Source organism: Pholcus phalangioides, unplaced genomic scaffold (assembly GCF_987345545.1).
Source record: "Pholcus phalangioides strain wild (caught in Gottingen) unplaced genomic scaffold, Ppha-v1.0 ptg000010l_1, whole genome shotgun sequence".
NCBI classification, from domain to species: Eukaryota; Metazoa; Arthropoda; class Arachnida; order Araneae; family Pholcidae; genus Pholcus; species Pholcus phalangioides.
Genome location: NW_028301603.1, coordinates 18,913,462 through 18,926,570, shown reverse-complemented (window position 1 = coordinate 18,926,570; position 13,109 = coordinate 18,913,462). Strand labels below are relative to the sequence as shown.

Below are 13,109 nucleotides of genomic sequence, written 5' to 3'. Positions count from 1 at the left end.
TGGTTTGGAGGAAAATTCTTTCATGCCCCTGGGGGGGGGGGAGGCTTTTCACAAAAATCTCATCAGTTCTATTTTATTTTTCATTAAGTTTTCATCGCATTTTAGTCAACTAGATAAATAAAGGTTCAGTTATGTTTTTATTCATTTTTTTCCACTCTAAAACTTCTCTTTTATTCAGTAATTTCTACATAAAAATTCATATTAATGTATCTCGAATGAGATACATTCATCTTTTCTTCTTATCTCTTTGTCTAGCTACCAGAATGGTCCTGACACGTTCCTTCTTCCTTTGCGAGATCCTGACTTCCCTGTTCGTATCAGACACTATTTGAAAGTTGGTGCCAGGAGAAGTCCCATATTGGCTCGCCACCTGGGAGACAAACACTGGGGATATGGCGATGTAAGATCAACGTATTAATCGTCTATATTAGCATGTTTTAAGTATTTTTCAAGTTGATAAAATATTTACCATGAAAACTATGAATGAGCAGTGAAAAATAAAATGAATTCCTTTTGTTTCATTTGACTTTAAACTTCATTTCACTGTAACAATAAATTGTTATGAAGTCTTTCGAATTAATAAATTTTCTGAAATACGTCAAATAACACACTTGTGGTGTCCCAAAGGTTGCAGTAAAAGAAAGACGAAAGTTTGTGGATATCATGGATGAGGAAATAGATGATGAAAAGAGAGGTGTTTCACGTTCTGCTCCATTGCGTTTGAGACATGAGGTTGGCACTGTGGGTTCTGGTTTCGATCATCTCGAGTGCAAAGCGCTCAGGAAAAAGAGAGGATTCAGAATGGCACCAGGTAATTCACTCCTAATCATAATTCATACAAGAATGTATTTTTCTGAGTATGAAAAAGAAAAATACATACAGTGCGGCAATAAAATGAGATATAATAATGATTTTTCATTATTCTCACAAATGTGCTTCACAATTCTTATTCAATTGTATTTCTTAAAGTAAATCAGACATATTCTCCATTTTTTCCCATCCTTTTTTGGGGTTCTTCCTAATTACAGGAGGCGTTCCTTACTTTCGAGAGAAGATCAAGGATACAGTTGTACGAGAAAATGAAGATGCCGTTTTCACTTGTCTCGTAACTTCTGAAACGGAAACGCATTTCTCTTGGTTTCGCAATGATGGAATTCTTATTGAAAGTCCTCGGATAGAGGCAAGTTTCATTGTTTCTGGTTTTTTTTTCCTAAAAGATGTTGCATCTGTGTTCTTGTGATTAAGTGCATACAAAAACATTTTCATGGCATTCTTTAACTGTTTGCAGATAAAAAAATGGTCAGATGGCCGTTGCACACTTACTTTGAAACCTGCAAAAGCATATGATGTAGGTGTCTATAAATGTGTGGCGAGAAATGACCATGGAGTTTCTGTGTGTCGAGCTAGGTTGAACATTGGAAGTAAGTATTTGTCAATAGCGTACAATCTTTTTTTTTCCTTAGTAACTTATGATTTCTGTGTTCAACGAGATAGACCAAAATATATTTAATATTTTGGATAGATAGAGATAATTCTACTTAAAAGAAATATATCGCTCTTTAAAGTTTCTCTCATCTTGTACTTCAAATAAAATCATCCTGCGGGAAAAATAAGGATATCCTCACTAATTTATTCTTTTAATTCAATGAAATTTTACCTTTTATTTCGATGACATGTCTTCTTTTGCGGTGAAATTCGTCACGTGACAAACCACAGATTTTGCAAATTGGCACTTATGAGAGGGGATAGAGCTGAGAACAACTCACAAAAAGGGAACTTTAACTTTGATTAAAAATTACTTTGTACTCATGTATTAACTTGAAACGTTGTTCAATTTCTTTGCAGGTGCTCCTGGGAAGCCAGATCCTCCAAAAGCTGAAAAATGCTCCGGTACCGAGATATATATCACGTGGTTGCCCCCTAAATTTGAAGGCTTTTGTCCTACACTGGGATATACTTTGGAATGCAAAGAAGAAAGTAAGTTGTGCGAAATAGTTCAATTCTGTTTCAGTACAGTAGACGCTGCTACATATTATAATCATAGATAATGTTATCATTTGGGTATTGTTATCACTTTTGGAAAAGATCAATATCCTGACACAGGAAAAAATTTGTTTATATTTAACAGGGCTTTAGTTTATGTTATCAATTTTTTTCTCATTGAAAGTTTTTTCTTTCATATTTTGAAGCTAATATTGAACCAGGCTCATTTTCCCCCCTCTATAAGTTATTATTATCAATCTGCGAGACTATGCAAGATGTCAGAATGCTCCCTTATTGACAAAAATTTTTGTACCCAGTGGGGCTGTAATAACTGTTACAATCCATGTTCGTGTAGTGCTACTTTTGCAATGGTTTTCCTATGGTGAAGGAATGTGTAAAGTAAAAAAAAAAAGAGTCATTTTCTTCAGTTCATGTGCAGTTTCGTTCAACTGACTACATTCACAATTCCTTAGGGGAATCTATGGAACGTACTGTAAAAAGTACATACAAACGTACATTAGAGAAAGTATCGTCATAATACAGTACACATTAGACAGTTTCATTCTAACTTCTGGCAATTTCTGAATTTAAAAAATGTATTTCCGCTTAAAGGAAGGAAAAATAGCTTTTTTTAATAATTAAAAGAAACCAATTTAGCATTTTCAAACCTGCTATTGTAGGAAAAAAAATGGAGTTGCCCTATTCAACCAAACGGGACATATGGTCATCATACTTAAAGCCTACACTCTTTTTGGATATGGTTACCAATTGGTTTTTATTGACAGAAGCCCCGAATTCAGTTGTGATCACATTAAGCGGCTTGCACTGTACTTAACAAGACAAGAAATTCCAGTTTTGGCTCTCTCTAAAAAAAGAATAATCCTGTAATCCCAGAATCTATGAGTTGTTCTTTATATGGTGGCTGCCAAAGCCTTATTTCGTTTCATTAAATTCTATATTGCGTAATAAAGTTTGAAATAAACAAAGAAATAACATATCCATGGAATTCGTTATTTGTTTCATTTCAGGTGAAGAAAACTGGACCAAACTGGCATCAAATATATCTCATGAATTTTTCCTGGTGAAAAATCTGAAGGCTACTACTACTTATTACTTCAGAGTCAGTGCATTCAACAGATTTGGATGGGGTGAATTCGGTTCGAGTTCGGAACCCGCATTGACTTTAGATGAATGTATGTATTTTTTCCAGATTCATTATTTTTCCCTACTTTTGACTCAATGGGTTGTATGAATTTTCAAAAAGACAGTTATAAGTAACTGACACTACTCAGACTTGTATAGTGCCCATTCTGGTGAACGTACGGTGTTGAAACTTTGTATCCATAATATATGGACCATGGAGAGGCTCCTTTGTAATGTGGGATGAGGCAACAGCTCGACAGCATCTTCCCTTATCGAAAAGACTCAAGTCATGTTTTCCAAATTGTGTGTGCATGGACTTTACTTTGTTTTTGACGTAGATGCAAGTTTAATAAGTTAATGATAATAATTTTTTTTGTTTTAATTATTATAATGCCTATGACATTTTTTCCCTTCTGAAACATATTTGTTTGATTCTTAATTTTTTTCCTTTTGTTAATTGATAGCTGCGCCAAAGATTGAGTTGAGCAGAGCGCAGAAATATCAGCAGGAAATGACAGAAAGTGGACAATCTCTGTCTCTGGAGGAGGAAGAGCAAATCAGAATGGACTACACCGTGGAAGACAATCCTATTGGCATGGAAGAAGGCGATCCTCTTGAACTTTACAACTTCATCTCAGAAGTTGCCAGGTAATATAAGAAAAATCAGAGCAGGCATAAATCAAGGTTCAAACCTGGGCCCGCTAATACATAATATACACTCGTGTTCAAAATTAAGAGAATTAGCACATTATGTCGAATTTCTGAAAAACTTCTGGGCAGATTTTAATGAAATTTGGTACGAATACACAGTTATAAAAAGAAACAGATGTACCATACAAAAGTCATAGAACACACTCATGATTTTCAGTAAAGCTCATCATTGCAGGATTGTCCGAAATCCACGTTGAGAGATCGAACCGAAAACGAATCTAATATGGGGTATGGTCCAAATGAGTGTACGTCAAGAATGTCCAGGCTGAATCTCGACTCATCTGTGAAGAGCATAGTGCTCCACTGAAGTCTGACCCAAGGCTGGTGTTGTCTGCACCATGCTAAACCAACACCACCTATATAACAAGGCCTCCGCACGAAGCTTGTGACGTCAATGAAGAAGGCCATTTCTCCTATTGCCATTGGTTATACTGCCAAAAAAAATTAAGATATCGCATGCGTCGGCCTGCTATATCCAATGGCAATAGGTGAAATGGCCTTCAGTGATGTGACGAGCTTCGTGCGGAGGCCTTGTTCTATAGGTGGTGTTGGCTAAACGCGCTCTCTTGTGTGCTGCAGTTAGCGGGACGCAAACAGCGGGTCTTCTGGCATAAAGCCCTCTCTCGTGATGCTTTCGAGCAACAGTAAACAGTGAAACTCGAGTTCCAGTGGCAGCGTGCTGCTCACGTGAGAGCTTGTGATGCTGTAGCAGTCCTGTGGCGCCGCGCCGAAAGTGCAAAATAACGATCCTCATTAGTCGTCGTGGGTCTTCGACGACCTTGTCCAGGTCTTCTCTATATGGATCCAGTGTCCTGAAACAGGTTCCACAAATTGCAGACGACACTGGACGTAGCATCGAGCTTTGTAGTCACCTGTACTTGTGATTGCCCTGCCTCCAATCTACCGACGATTCTTCATCTCATTCCGTCATCCATACGTTTGTGGCTACTCATTTTACCTGTGTGTGTGTGTGATATCTTACAAAATTTACCAAACTCTTGCGAGAAACACAGTGAATGTCGCCGAGGAGTATGAGCACACGAATCGTGGAAACGCCCTTATAATCTCCTCTATGGTCACAGCTCCGCCCACACGCACGTGTACGCTTACGTATTCGACACTGAATATTTGCATATTTCTTCGGTGGCATTGTCCCAGAGCTGCTCTCAGCATCTGGGGCTGATACTCGAGATACCAATTAGTACCACTCAATTATTCAACCCTTGTCCCCAGGTCGGAGTAAAAGATTATTTATTTACAGCTATAAAACAAATGATGTACATATGAGGATGTTTTTACAAGTCTTATATATCAGTTACTTATAATCAGGATACTTATAAATCAGTACATATGTTTTATGCTACTACTCCTTGAGCGAGAGAGGAATGGAGAAAGCAATAGGTCAAGACTTACCCCAGGCTTTCGTTATCTTCCGCTCCTTCCACTTCTCCCCAAAAACCGGACAATCACCTCTCATCGAGACCCAGTTTGTTCTGCCTCTTTCAACCACCTTCTCTCGTCCAATTTCTTCCTGTTCCCTCTCATTGGTTCCGTCTCCTAAACGTCACACCCCATCCCCTTTGGTTCCCAGTCTAGCATCCCCTACTGGAATCTCGCGGCTGCCCGATGTCTACATACCAATGATAAAATCCATCTGCCACTCCTCAAGATACCACTGCCCAAAGGGCAAGGTCATTTCTGAGAATCTGCAAAAGGCGTTGGAAGTAACCTGTGTATATAGGTGCCTCACCTATTTCTATACACGATATCTGAATAAAAGTCCGACGCAATTCCCAGACTGTCTGGCATCGTAAATAAAATTATATTCTAAAAGGCTTCATTAAAATTTAATGATTAGGTTGAATTAAATATTAATTAATAATTCTACAAATTAATGCAACAAGTTAGCGAGTAGCTTGTTACATTTGGCATTATTAGTACCTTTGGTTCAGTACTTTTTGTGAAAACAGACACACAAATGTGCAAATTATCTTAATTTTGCACACGATTGTATTTATGGATGGTTTTCCCACAGTACCGAAGGGAATTCTGGTTTGGCTAAGATCGGAGAGATCCCTGGCAATCGTATGGGACGCAGGAGCCTACGGCTCCCCTCTCGCCGCGGGGTCGATTCTCGGGTTCGTCCGCTACCGAGGCATCCTGGTCCCGCGGCGCTCGGCTTGGCTAACCGAACTCCAACCCCGCGAGGGGGACGAGCGCTTTTATTAGACCAAGACCAATCCGTCGTCCTCCGGGGCGACAGCATTTGGTAACGACTCTGGATAACTTAGGGCCGATCGCAGCCGATATGGTGACTATCTTTCAAGTGTCTGCCATATCAACTGTCGATAGTAGGTCACGCACCTACCATGGTCGTGACCGGGAATTAGGGTTCGATTCCGGAGAGGGAGCCTGGGAAACGGCTACCACATCCAAGGAAGGCAGCAGGCGTGCAAATTACCCACTCCCGGCACGGGGAAGTAGTGACGAAAAATAACGATACGAGACTCTCTCGCGACCCCGTAATCGGAATGAGAGGTTCTTAAATCCTCCGGAGAAGATCTATTGGAGGGCAAGTTTGGTGCCAGCAGCCGCGGCAATTTCAGCTCCAATAGCGTATATTAAAATTTTTACGATCAAAAAGCTTGTAGTTTTGGTCGCGGTCCGCCAAACGGCGGCCGACCGGACGTCGCAGGCTGGGTCCCCGCAGTGGCTTTCGCCGGCTGTCGCGGGGGGCCGGCGAGTTTACGTTATCTCTGGATGGCCATGTACATGGATGAACACTTTGGCTTATGTTGTGACTCAGGTATCAGACAATTCATCCTACTGTTTTGACTTATCTTGTATGTATATATAGTTTATAAAACTTAAGTTTATTTTGTTTCTTTTTCTAAAACAGGGGACGATTTTCCCTAGTTCAGAAAGTATGGGTCCGCAATCTGAACGCAGCTCAAATTGCAAAAGTTTCTGTCATGACAGATTTGGTGGAAAGGGAATTTGAAATGTACAGGTCATTGCAGCATGAAAGAATAGCCCGCCTCATTTCTGTGAGCTGCTCCAAGAACTCCATGTTTTTCATTATGGAGAAGCTCTGCGGAATGGATGTATTGACTTATCTCTCTTCTCGTCCGCTATACTCTGAAGAAACCATTTCGAAAATTATTAGACAGGTTGGTTGCTTTGAATCTCGATATCGTGCTTCTGAAGTTTTCAAAATATGTTTCATCATAAGTGTGGATACCATTCAGTCTCATGGGTGATATTATGATGACTTTACATGCTTTGAAGATGATGGTTCACTAGAGTCTTACCGATGCTGGTATGGATGAGTCAATTCTGTGTAGTTATCTTTAAGTTTTTTCCTTTTTACAGGTGATTGATGCTCTGGAGTACCTACATTTTAGAGGCGTCTGTTACTTAGAGCTGCAGCCAGACAACGTTGTCATGGTAGATAGGCATAACCTTCAAATAAAATTGGTTGACTTCGGAAGTGCTCAATATGTTCCTGACGAAGGAGCAAAAATTCAAGTTAAAGGTTGCTGCACCGAATATTTAGGTACGTGGGTCTTTTCTCTCTTGTAACTTGAATAGCAAATAGGCTTATGTCAGAATGAGTGGTAATGAAATAACTTTGCCCATATATGAGCCCCTAGTGACTGCAAACATGGCCCCCACATCTTAGGGTAGGGTCCCTAGGCTGGGATCTTTTGCGGGGGCCCCGACCACACTTCCACGGGCCCCTTTATGATGAATTTATAACGTGAAAAAGCGCAAAAAAATTGTGAAACTTGTCCCGGCCCTAGAGCTTGAGCCTTGTCAGCCCACCCCTTGTGGGGGCCATGGCTGCAAAAATAGACAAATGCAAATGAACTTTGAGATATAGGTGTTTCAGAGTATGTACTCAAGAATGAGGAGAAAAACAAAATCCTCTTACGGCAATGGCCACATCAAAAATATTTTGAAAAATTTATGTAGCAGCTTCTATGTATTGCAAAATGATCGGCACAGTAAAAAGTCATGAATGGCATTGTAATGGTACCTGTAGCATGGTAAAATCTGGCGCTAGATGCAGACAAAGAAACATATGGAAACATTGTATGCAAATCACATTACTGTTGCAAGAAGTCCTTTCCCCCCCCCCCCACCCACCCAGCAGTTAGCGCACTATCCCCTTGGTGAGATATTCTTTCTGTCTCTGCATCCCGCGCAGGGGTTTATCGTGATAAATGTACTATTCTAGCCATTCATGGTTATTCACTGTGCCGATCACTCAGTAATGCGATTCGAATTTTTTGAAATTTTGTTGCTGTTGCCATATCCAAAACAATAGCTGGGGTTTTGCTTTTCTCTTCATTCTCGATCGCATACTTTGAATCAACTATGACTTAAACTTAATTTGCATTCGCTGATTTTTATGGCTGCTAGGGGCCATAAATATATGGGCCTAATTATTTTATGACCACCTTGTATAAAAAGAATCGCCATAATAATTTTCTTAATGATGAAACCTGTGTCGAGAAGTGTCGAATTAGATTGATTCGGGCTGTGCAATGCATTCCAAAAAGATTGAATGGTATTTGTAGGTTTTTTCGGGTAATCAGATATCCATTATTCATCTTTTATGGGTTTTTTTTGTAGCTCCAGAGGTTCTGAAAGGTGAAGAAATCTGCTTTTCCGCTGACATCTGGGGTGTTGGTGTTCTTGTATATATTCTGTAAGTAATTTTAAATTATTATTATTGACCCCAAAAACTTGGTCCGTATCGAGTAATAGTTTCCTGTGGAAAGAGTGAATTAAATTTTTGTGCATCCTTTTCTGAAACTTAGGGTATTTGGTACGTTATGGGAGATCGGTGGGTTCATTTCTGACACATTTAAAAACTTTTAATATTTAAATTTTATATTAATACATTAATTTTAAACTTTTTATAGAAGTTTCACTTCAAAATGTCATTGCACACAACATGATAAGTACATATCAGTTTGTGGCTGCCATCTCTCACCATATGCAGGGATAGACTTGAAAGTCTAGTTGGGGGAGGGAAGCCACGATAATGATTGCACGATGATGTCAGTTCATATATACGCATATACATTAGATCAGTCGGCTTTGCCTTTGATGCTGGACTCCCCAACACCCCGTTTCTCTGTCCATGTCCCATGTCTCTCACATACAACCCAAAAGGTTATTCACTCCTGCTATAAATGGCAATCACTGTCCTCCTTCATCCATAAATGATAACAAAATAAAATGCTACGATTTTCTTGTCTTCTAACATCATCCTTGTGATCGCCTTATGGTCAAATTTTTTTATCATGCATCAGAGCACCCTCCCCCCCCCTCCCCACAAGCTTAATTCAGAAATCAAAGTTTCAAAGTTTCCTGCGTAAAACTCAAGTCATGCACCTACAGATCTAAAACACTTCAGACCCTGCTGTTTACAGATACCATTGATCTTGTGGATAAACCTTCATGATTCTCATCAACTCCTGTATTGTAACATTCACATTTTCCTCTTCTTTTCTTTTGCAGATTGAGTGGCGTGTCACCTTTCGCAGGGGAAAGCGAACTCGAAACGAAGAATAACGTTCTTTACGTGCGTTATCATTTCGATCACCTGTACAAAGAGGTCAGCCAAGAAGCAACCCATTTCCTTATGCAGGTTTTCAAGAGGACACCGCAGTAAGTCAAATATTTTCTACTCTTTCTCTCTACTATTCTCACTACTATAGTGAGACTCCTTAAGGAGTAAGCAAGCCTCCTGTGAGTTTCTAGAAGTATGCTAGTCTCTTATGCATTTCTAAGAATATGCAAGCCTTCTACACATTTCTAAGAGAATGCAAGCATCCTATCCACATTTCTATGATGATAAGCCAGCTTTTTCCTGTGCATTTCTATTCAAATATCCTATGCATTTCTACTGGGATAAGCCATCCTCCTGTGCAGCTTGAATGGTGCAGTGGTAAGATGCTCGTCTTCCACCATGAAGGTTACCATCCCGGGTTAGATCTGGGGGAAAGAACATAGAAAACAAGTTCTTTACCTACCGAGCCTAGGGCGACTAACGTAGATGATGACTTAATTTCTTACCCACCTCCATCAGTAGGAAGTTGCCATGTGACGATATGACCAAGTTGGTGTGTGGTAAAGTAGCCTCCTACACATTTTTATATATAGATGGAGCTGTAGTCTTGATGCAATGGTGGGCGAAGTTGTCCTCCGCACACATGCACAGATTCGAAATACAACCTCTTTTAATGTGAAGACTTTCTATCACGTTTGGGCATTAGAACAGACAAAAAACTGAGCAATCCCTACTTCTGATCAGTGACTGTAGTCCCATCATTGTACCTTGCCATTGTCTCAAAGTTATATCATTTCGAAGCGCTTCTGAAACGCCCTATAGCAGTGTTTCTCAACCACCTAGCCGCGGCCCAATACTCGGCCCTAACACTAGTCACACCGGACCGTCAGTGATTCAATGTTTCATTTTTCCCATTAATTTCTCATTAGTTGTGTGCATGACCAGGTCTTTCATTCACACAAAAAAAAAATTAGCGGGCCCACGAGCTTCCAAAGGTTGAGAACCACTGCTCTATAGGATGCACTTTACATATCTCACCCTCTCAATGAAGCGCTATGTACCAGTGTATGAGGCAAAAAAATTTTCAAATTTACTTCACGCGAAGGAAAAAGTATGTTGTCTTGTACATCTGCAAAAATGCTAATTGCATTTCGAGAGCTTTAGTAATGATTTTTTGTTCTCTCGTTTGTGTCGCAGCAAAAGGCCAACCGCAGCCGAATGCCTCGAGAACAAATGGTTGCTGCCAAATGAATTCATGATCAAGAAACGGGAGCATACTGTCTTCTTACCACATCACATACAAGAATTCTCGGAGCAGTTTCACTCCGCAAAGGGCAAGTCTACACCGGGAGTTCTGTTGAACATGTTCGGGAAAAGCTGAGCACATTTTTCTCTACTTGAACTTTTTCTCGTACGAAGGTCCTAGCCGCCCGCAAAGACTATATATTCATGTGAAAATTTTCACTGTTCATGTTTTTAGATCTGATCATATTAAAAATTTTTACGCACTCTCGATTGGAAGTGAAACATTATCAAGAGAAAATTTATAGTTTCATATACGTATTTGTATTGCGATTATTATATCGATGTCCTAACCTTGAAGATGCTTCTCCTGATGAAACAAAAAACGAAAAAAAACGACTCCACATTCATATTGTACTCATCGTTTTAAATGCAGGCTCGATCCTTGTTTTTGTTTTGGATCGAATTATATTACGCAATATGTCATTTGTTGTATTAAATATTTTGTTCCAAATGGTGTTTCCGTGATTTCAGTTCAAATTCAGAAGCGGATTAAGGTCAGTTGAGGCCCTGGGAAAATATTTGGACCCCCTTTAAATAGAAAAAACTATATTTGAGAAGTGCATTCAATAACTGACGTGTATGTTATAAGAGCAAGGCGCGTTGAAATTAGCTTATGTAGTAATAGCATATATGCATAGTTCGAAGGGGGACATGAATGAAAAAAGGTTAAGAAACACTTTCATGTTCTTCCCCCCCCCCCACTCCATATATATAAACTATGCATGTTATTTCAAGGACAGAAGTGTAAGAAAACTTCGGCTAAAGCTGTGACTAATATGTGATCGTGTTGAACACAGAATCGGAACTAATAAAGGGGAAAGAGGTGCCAGACCCCCGGGCAGCAATTTTTAGGAAGCTGCAAATTGGGGGCAAAAATGGGGGATTTACCTTAAAAACATAATCCAAAAAACAAATTTCAGAAAAATACGGATTTTTACAATTGGGTGGGTGGGGGGGGGTGGAAAAATGAATCCCCCCCTCCCCCTGACAAAAATCTTAGTTACGACCCTGGCTGAACACAAAGCTACAAAGCTTCATTCTCCTTTATCTTGGCGTCCGCAATGTAGAATATCAGCAGCCACAATATGTGGCAGGAAAATAATCCTATATACACTGAAGAGCCAAAAACACTGGTCCACCTGCCTAATATCGTGTAGGGCCCCCGCGAGCACGCAGAAGTGCCGCAACACGACGTGGCATGGACAATGTCTGAAGTAGTGCTCGAGGTAATTGACACCATAAATCCTGCAGGGCTGTCCATAAATCCGTAGGGGGTAGAGGGGGGTAGAGATTGCTTCTGAACAGCACGTTGCAAGGCATCCTAGATATGTTCAATAATGTTAATGTCTGGGGATTTTGGTGGCCAGCGGAAGTGTCTAAAGTCAGAAGAGTGTTCCTGGAGCCACTTTGTAGCAATTCTGGACGTGTGGGGGTGTCGCATTGTCCTGCTGAAATTGTCCAAGTCCGTCGGAATGCACAATGGACATGAATGGGTGCAGGTGATCAGACAGGATGCTTACGTACCTGTCAGAGTTGTATCTAGACGTATCAAGGGTCCCATATCACGCCAACTGCACACGCCCCATACCATCACAGAGCCTCCACCAGCTTGAACAGTCCCCTGTTGACATGTAGGGTCCATGGATTCATGAGGTTGTCTCCATACCCGTCCATCAGCTTGAAGCAATTGGAACCGAGACTCGTCAGACCAGGCAACGTGTTTCCAGTCCTCAACAGTCCAATGTCGGTGTTGTCGGGCCCAGCAGGTGAGGCGTAAAGCTTTGTGTCGTGCAGTCATCAAGGGTACACGAGTGGGCCTTCGACTCCGAAAGCCCATATCGATGATGTTTCGTTGAATGGTTCGCACGCTGACACTTGTTGATGGCCCAGCATTGAAATCAGCAGCAATTTGCGGAAGGGTTGCACGTCTGTCACGTTTAATGATTCTCGTCAGTCGTCGTTGGTCCCGTTCTTGCATGATCATTTTCCGTCCGCAGCGATGTCGTAGATTTAATTTTTTACGGATTCCCAATATTCACGGTACACTCGTGAAATGGTCGTACGTGAAAATCCAAATTCACATCGCTACCTCGGAGATGCTATGTCCCATCTCTCGTGCGCCGACTATAACACCACGTTCAAACTCACTTAAATATCGATAACCTGCCATTGTAGTAGCAGTAACCGATCTAACAACTATGCCAGACACTTGTTGTGTAGGCGTTGCCGATAGCAGCGCCGTACTCTGATTGGTTCCATATCTCTTTATTTGCATACGCATGCCTGTACCAGTTTTTTTTGGGTCTTCAGTTTATAAATGTGAAAGTATGTATGTTCTTTATACAAATCTACAGTTTTAGGCCGATCGTCGCCAGATTTTGCA

General features: G+C 40.6%; 1 protein-coding gene across 4 annotated transcripts in view; it reads left to right on the top strand.

Moving 5' to 3' along the window:
- Nucleotides 1–11,177, top strand: part of LOC149081052 (protein Obscurin-like) — a 171,191-nt gene extending 160,014 nt beyond the window's left edge. For all 4 annotated transcript variants that reach the window (XM_089237817.1, XM_089237816.1, XM_089237815.1 and 1 more), the window contains 12 exons: nucleotides 256–400; nucleotides 628–811; nucleotides 1,029–1,180; nucleotides 1,289–1,421; nucleotides 1,846–1,977; nucleotides 3,012–3,176; nucleotides 3,591–3,774; nucleotides 6,737–7,007; nucleotides 7,210–7,393; nucleotides 8,476–8,551; nucleotides 9,370–9,519; nucleotides 10,619–11,177. In XM_089237817.1, the coding sequence (XP_089093943.1) occupies nucleotides 256–400; nucleotides 628–811; nucleotides 1,029–1,180; nucleotides 1,289–1,421; nucleotides 1,846–1,977; nucleotides 3,012–3,176; nucleotides 3,591–3,774; nucleotides 6,737–7,007; nucleotides 7,210–7,393; nucleotides 8,476–8,551; nucleotides 9,370–9,519; nucleotides 10,619–10,802 (1,960 nt within the window). In that variant the 3' untranslated portion in view covers nucleotides 10,803–11,177. The remainder of the gene's footprint in view (nucleotides 1–255; nucleotides 401–627; nucleotides 812–1,028; nucleotides 1,181–1,288; nucleotides 1,422–1,845; nucleotides 1,978–3,011; nucleotides 3,177–3,590; nucleotides 3,775–6,736; nucleotides 7,008–7,209; nucleotides 7,394–8,475; nucleotides 8,552–9,369; nucleotides 9,520–10,618) is intronic.
- Nucleotides 11,178–13,109: the final 1,932 nt, after the last annotated feature.